The sequence below is a fragment of the Pteropus alecto genome, unplaced genomic scaffold, assembly GCF_000325575.1.
Source record: "Pteropus alecto unplaced genomic scaffold, ASM32557v1 scaffold3, whole genome shotgun sequence".
Lineage (NCBI taxonomy): Eukaryota > Metazoa > Chordata > Mammalia > Chiroptera > Pteropodidae > Pteropus > Pteropus alecto.
The window spans coordinates 41,377,385-41,384,338 of NW_006442484.1; the positions used below are offsets into that span (position 1 = coordinate 41,377,385).

The 6,954-nt window shown below is 32.8% G+C and overlaps 1 protein-coding gene across 6 annotated transcripts in view; it reads left to right on the forward strand.

Moving 5' to 3' along the window:
• The window catches only part of UBR3 (ubiquitin protein ligase E3 component n-recognin 3 (putative)), a 187,104-nt gene extending 180,475 nt beyond the window's left edge, over positions 1-6,629 (forward strand). For all 6 annotated transcript variants that reach the window (XM_025039283.1, XM_025039285.1, XM_025039286.1 and 3 more), the window contains exons 36-39: positions 1,427-1,606; positions 4,539-4,748; positions 5,281-5,420; positions 5,713-6,629. In XM_025039283.1, the coding sequence (XP_024895051.1) occupies positions 1,427-1,606; positions 4,539-4,748; positions 5,281-5,420; positions 5,713-5,830 (648 nt within the window). In that variant the 3' untranslated portion in view covers positions 5,831-6,629. The remainder of the gene's footprint in view (positions 1-1,426; positions 1,607-4,538; positions 4,749-5,280; positions 5,421-5,712) is intronic.
• Positions 6,630-6,954: the final 325 nt, after the last annotated feature.

The following is a 6,954-nucleotide window of genomic DNA, read 5'->3' on the forward strand; positions in this document are numbered from 1 at the left end:
TGCATACTGTAATTTTATATGAAATTCTTAAAAAATCCAAAACTGTAATGGCAGAAAGCACATCAGTGGTTGCTTGGGGCTAGGAGAAGGGGCTGGAATTGATTGCATAGGGACACAAAGGAATTTTTTGGAGGAATGAAATTGTTCTAAAATTTTATCATAGCAATGGTTATATGGTTGTACATGTACCAGAATTCATTAGACTACATTTAAGTTTGGTGCATTTTATGGTTATGTAAATTATAACTCATTGAAGTTGTTTTTAAAAATGTTTTCTTCATGTAGCTATATAAATGGAGTTGTGGCCTCATTTCTAGAGATATTAAAAATTAACATTTTTTTAAAGTCTGCATATCATTTTGCTTTTTCATTTTTATTTCATCTTTATAGCATATTTCAGAATTTTGTACTTAATCTACATAATTTAGTTCAGTTTTGTAAACAGATGTTTATTGAATTTCTACAATATGCCAAGCACTGAGAGGACAGAGCTCTTACTCCCAGGGACTACTCCTGCTGTCTCGTAGGAAAGGCTAATTTATTTTTAAAGTAACTAATAGAAAATATCCAAGAACGGAAGTGTTTACAAGGTGTGGAAAGATTAATTTTATCTCAGTAGAGCTGGGCAGTCTAAGGTCTCATTAAGTGGGCTCAGAGGAGGCTTTCCTGGGAAAATGGAATTTGAACGATGATAAGAATCGCTCCAGTGGATAGAGAAAAGTAGACATACTAGCATCCTAAATGGTTTTTCAGTTGAATAAAGAGGGATTAGGAAGTACATTTGGTGTTTATAAGACTAACATACCTTAAAAATCAACTTTCAGTACGTGAGTCCTTTTGGGTAACTGATTTCTCTGGTTCTCTTATTACTGGGTAGAGCTTCCGATTGCTTGGCACTTAGATCTCTGAAGTTTGTTTGTTTGTTTGTTTGTTTTTAAACTCCACTTCCTTTTAAAACTGACTTTGTTTCACACTCATCCAGGATCGAGACAAATTATGTATTTAGTACTGCCTCTGGTGAAGTCCATCCTTTTCTGTTTTTCTTCTTCATCTGCAATGACAGCCTACCTCTTTTTAACCAAAAGTCATTTTCCCTTTGCCCCAAATTAACATTTGCTTTCATAGAGTTACTAGGTTCTATAGACTGTGTTCATCAGATATGTAGCAACACTATTTAAAAAATAAATGTATAAAAGAAGCAGATGCTGTGGCACTAAGGTGTTAAATTCTAAGGGGATATTTGGATATAGCAGCTAGAAGCCTTTGTCTCTCGTCTTTGCTCCTCCTACTCCTTTTACTTTTCTTTAGTTGACTGTTAGTTTTTCTTACTATCCAAAAGTAATTGATGAGGATGACATTTAAAATATCTATAATGAGAATATTCTTGATGCAATGTCTTAAGAATTTTCTATTTCATGTCTAAAAGGAAGAAGAAGAATTTTCAGTTCTTTCCAGCTGCCTGGGACTTCTGCCAACATTTTACCAAACAGAACATCCATTTATCAGTGCCTCCTGTCTGGATTGGTCAGTTCCAGCATTTGATATTATATCTCAATGGTGTTTTGAGATAAATTCATTTACTGAAAGACATGCAGAACAAGGAAAGGTATGTAAAAAGAATAACACTAATTTGCCAAAATGATGATGTGCTAATAGGTAAGAGAATAATGAAGAATTTGAAATGCCAGGTCATTTGTTCTTGGCAGCATTTATTTAATTATATTGAAAAAAAAAATGGTTTACTTATATAATATTTATGAGTGTGTCAATAGAAATATTTCTAAATTTTATCTGAATGGATAAAACTAAGCTCTTAGTATGCCACTTTTAGTTTTTTTAGGCTGTCAGGTTTTTATTGAATACCTTAAATATTAGCATCAGACTTGGAAGATACAAAGGAATTTTAAGGTAGATAAGGAGTCTATAAGCTTAACTAGAAAGAGAACTGTCACATAAAAATCAAAGATTTGGAATAGCAGACCTAAAGGTCATGTTTTTAAAATTTGCTGGGCCAGTGCTGCCAGCTCAGCTGGCAAAAGGTTTTGTATTGGAGACAAGTGAAATGGAAAGGCAGAGTGGGGACAGTGGTGAGTGGCTCTGAATGCCATGGTTTGGTGCTCAGACTTTCTTCTACAGCTAGAACTACAATTTTTGTAAATAATATGATGAAAGTAGTATTTTATAGAGGTAATCTGGTGGCTTTTTAGTAGGTAAATTGAAGTAAGGAGAGAGGGAAACCAGAGATGATTATTTAGGTGGTAAAGAAAATCTGGACTATTCTAATAGTAGAAATCAGAATGCAACCAATGCAAGGGACATTTGAAAAAAATATGTAAGACTTGGTCACCAGATATACATGACTTTAAGATCTTGCACTTAAATCATTAGAAGAATAGTAGCTAGTATAGAGTTCCTATCAGAGAGTTCTGATAGGAACCTGTTCCTGCTTAAACACCATTGATAAGGACTCCTTGCATGGCATTCTAGGATTTTCACCATCTCACGTAACTTTTTACTTCATTTTGTACTACTCCCCTGCCCACTGCCTTGTTCAAACCACATAAGAGTATTTCTTTCTAAGTGTGCTATATATTTTCGAACATCTATGCTATTGCTTATTACTGTTACTTTTATCTTACCCTTCTCCTGTTGTATTAATCACCAATCTAGGCTTTGCTAAGATAAATGTTACCTCTTTATAAATCTTTGTCTGATAGTCCATCTTATTCTACAGTCCTGATCCCTTCCCTCTGTTGTGCTGTATGAGAATAGTTTCGCCACTTTCTCTTAAGTCGCCATATTTATCACTTTGTTTATTGTGTCAACTGTGGCTCCACAAAGCAAAAATTATTTCTTATTTATTCTTGAATCCCTAGTTCCTGTAAAGTGCCTGATGTAGACTAGTCACCTAATAAATATTGGTGGAACAGTTAGGTGGATTGGTAGAAATAGAATTGATGAGAGGGGAGCCAAGTTTCAGGGGAAATGAGAATTTTAATTTTAACATCAAAAGGACAATAACAAATTAGTATTTCAGATGACTGAGTCAGGCGAGATTTAATTTTTAAAAATTTGAAGTGAATAATAAGGTAAGGTAAACATAAATAATAAATGTCTCTACTTTTGTTCAGTTCTATATTTTTGTTGAAGTTTTTAAAGAGATAATATCTCATTTTATACCTTTTTTTTAAAGGAAAGGGAAATTCAAGAAGTTAATTGAACCTTGGATATTACGTATAAAAATCCTTTTTTCCTGTCTAGTAGTTTATTCAGATTATAACTAGAATCTGAATTATATTTTGATGTTTGAAAACCTTCGAGGAATGATTTGGAGTAAGAAATGGACATAATTATAGAACCAGGACAGGAGAAAAAAAGATGAGCATACTTAAATTGTTTTGTCTTTATATGAGCCATTGGTTAAGCAATGGATGAAAATTAACTTATTTTATAGTGTAAGAGCAAGCCTATATTTTAGATGAATGATTATTGGTGTGGAAATTGATGGAAAATAGGTGTTTTTTCTATAGCTGGTGTTTTCTTCCAGCTGGTGCCAAATAAAATTCATCAGCAAAGTAGCTTATCATTTAAAAGACCAGTATTTTTTTCAGATGATTGAGTACATGTTAAGATCAGTTAATTTCATAGACATCCACCTATTGCCTCATAGCTTTCTTTTTGAAGAAAACTCTGTGGTTGGAGGCTATGTAATGTGGGCTACTGGAGAATTTACAGCCTAATCTAGATAAGTATCAAGTTCAGTGAGGACAAATTTCTGTTCCTTCCACTGATGGAAGAATTCCAATATAGTCAGCTCATTAAAGAATATGCAATGTTTTGAGCCAGGGTTGGGCACTGACTCAAAAATACATATTGTAAGCCGACATTGTCCTTATTCCTGCTTCCATGACCACTTTATCCATTAACTTATTGATAAACACCAAGTTAGCTACTTAATTACTGCATTGATTTAGATGAGTTATAGCTTTAGATAATGTGAAATGATCAACATATGAGTTGCCTGCCATCATACAGCATTTTAAGATAATATTCATACTACATTTTATTTATGTGTAAATGGAGTAGCATCTAGAAAAAAATTAGTGCTATTATCAACATTTTTATATACCTGAAAATAATAATTAAAGTGTACCCTGCAGGGAAATTGAACTAATTTGGTATTTTTTTCCCATGCTTAAGCAGAATATTTATGAAGAGTTGTAGCCCCAGCACTTATGGATATGAAAGGTCTTAGTTTGAGGAAGGAGACTCTGGATTATAAAGTATTGAAATAGAAATAAGAGTTAAAACTGTGACCTTTCTTAAAGAAAAAGCTAATGAATTGTTTGTTTATCTGAGAAAGGTAAAAACTTGGTTTTTAAAACTGTGAACTGTTTAAAATTTTGCATTAAGCAAATAAGTCACGTTTTTACAGACAGTTTTCTCATTCTTTAAAGAAAATCCTTTTAAAGAATAAGTATTTTGCCTTACTGTCTTAAATACATAGGACTAATGAATATTTATGGATAACGTTTTAGGCCTTGCTTATCCAAGAGTCAAGATGGAAATTACCACACCTACTGCAGTTGCCTGAGAATTATAACACCATTTTCCAGTACTATCACAGAAAAACCTGTAGTGTCTGCACCAAGGTTCCTAAAGATCCTGCCGTTTGCCTTGTTTGTGGTACTTTTGTATGCCTGAAAGGACTTTGCTGCAAGCAACAAAGTTACTGTGAATGTGTATTGGTAAGCAGTTGTAAATAATATAAAATTTATGAAACTCACGTGGAAATGTGGTATTTATAGGGTCAAGCCTGCTCTTCAAGTTTAACTACTCTTTGAATAAAATGAACAATACATATAAAGGTTTTGTTCTTTTTTCGTTCTAGTTTTTTTGTTTGTTTTTCTTTTTAATCCAGTGGAAGGGTTAAAAAAAACACCTGAGGCTTTAAATAAAACCTTTTTTAAGTCTAATTTACTTCCTCTCCTTACTCCTACTGCCCTTTAATGATACATACTTTTTTAAATGCCGGTGCTATGAAACAACAGTTGTATATGCTATTAGGTTGGCTTTTAAATACATCTTTAGATAATCTTTACCCAGATTCCTCTTAATGTATTATTAATAAAGTGTTAGAAATGAGATTGTAAATTTAACTTAGATGAAATCTTATTAAAATTTGAAAAAATATTTGTTTTACATAGAAGAAATTTACATAAGGGATCTTATAAAGTCCATGTGATTATGAAGTTAATTGATATATTTTTAATGTTTTAGCATTCTCAGAACTGTGGAGCCGGAACAGGGATTTTTCTTTTGATCAATGCATCAGTGATTATCATCATTCGAGGCCACCGCTTCTGCCTCTGGGGTTCTGTGTATTTGGATGCCCATGGAGAGGAAGACCGGGATCTTAGGTTAGATGTGCATACACTTATCTGGGTGTTTTATGAAGTTTGGTCAGTGAGAACAATGTGCCATTTCTGGCATTGAAATGATAATACTTGTTAATTTTTATATTAAGAAATCCTGAGTCATTAGAGCTATTTCTAGTTTTTGAGATATTTTCCTCATCAACATGCTAAGGGAACATGAAATAATCCAAATTACTATGTGAAATTTTTGCCATGAGGAATTTATTTTTTAAAAATGTGAAATCTTCATTATATTTTATTACTTTTAATACTTTTTCCCTCTTTTTATTTCTAGGCGAGGCAAGCCTCTCTACATCTGTAAGGAAAGATACAAAGTTCTTGAACAACAGTGGATTTCTCATACTTTTGATCACATCAATAAAAGATGGGGTCCACATTACAATGGGCTGTGACTCACCACCTCAGCATTGCATTATATCGTCATTTTCATTAAGAATTTATCAACAATAAGCTTTAACTTAATTTGGGAGATTAACGCTTTTGCTGAAGGAAAAAAAGAAAACATGTTATAAAGTCTTTCCAAAATTAGGTGCTTGGTAATCACATTAATGGTATAAAATTTTTTTAAAAAGTATCTGGAGATCATAACAAGTAAAAAGTTAAATCATTCTTTCGTTATTTCCTTTTTTAAAAAATCTCCAATTAATAAGCACAACTTGACAAAATTATTTAAAACGGATTCTCCCAGCAATCCATATCAGTTGTTCATTGATCGAGTGGGTGTGATTTATTTAAAGTTTTACTGCTTCTTTATATCTGTGTGTTTTAATTTGCATCTGCTAAACATAATGCACCTTTTCCCTCCTCCATTCTTGTGTTGATTTGAGATATTTGCTGTATGTAATTAGAAAAAAATGTAAAACATGATTTATGTGAAATATTGTATAGTAAAAGTTGGTCTAATAGTAGAACTTTAAAATTTTTTCTTATTGTGAGGAATCTGTTAAAAGTTTAAGGCTTTGCTGAAAACTTAATTCATTCTCAGGAATTTCATAAATATTCTCCCCAGGTAAATAATTGAAATAGTTGTAAAATAAGTAGATAGCTGCTGTTAATATGATACAGTACATTTTGGGAGACGTGTGTGGTTGGGGGAGTCCTTAAAAATCAGAATTTCCATTTCAGTTGGATGAATTAATAGAAGTAGTAACAAATAGATTTTACTATAAAATCAAAAGTTTTAAGAGCAAACACGTGGCATATTTTGATTCTGCGCATGTCTACCTTTTATTACCAACCAAGTTTTTGTTTAAATGACTGGACTGAAAATGCTCAGACTTCCCCACAAATGAAGCATAGTTTTGGAACTTTCCTATCAGCTCAAAAGGTTCATCCATAATGTATTTGTGCAATGTAATCACTGCAATTTCTGCTTGGTTTCCTAAAGCGGAGGGCGGGGGATGGCTCAGTGGTGATGACCCTCATGAATGAGCCATGCATCTGCATTCTTCTTAGAAGCTGCTGTGAAAAGCAATTCGTGTTTGTAGGGTTTTTAAATCAGGAAGAATGGGAATGA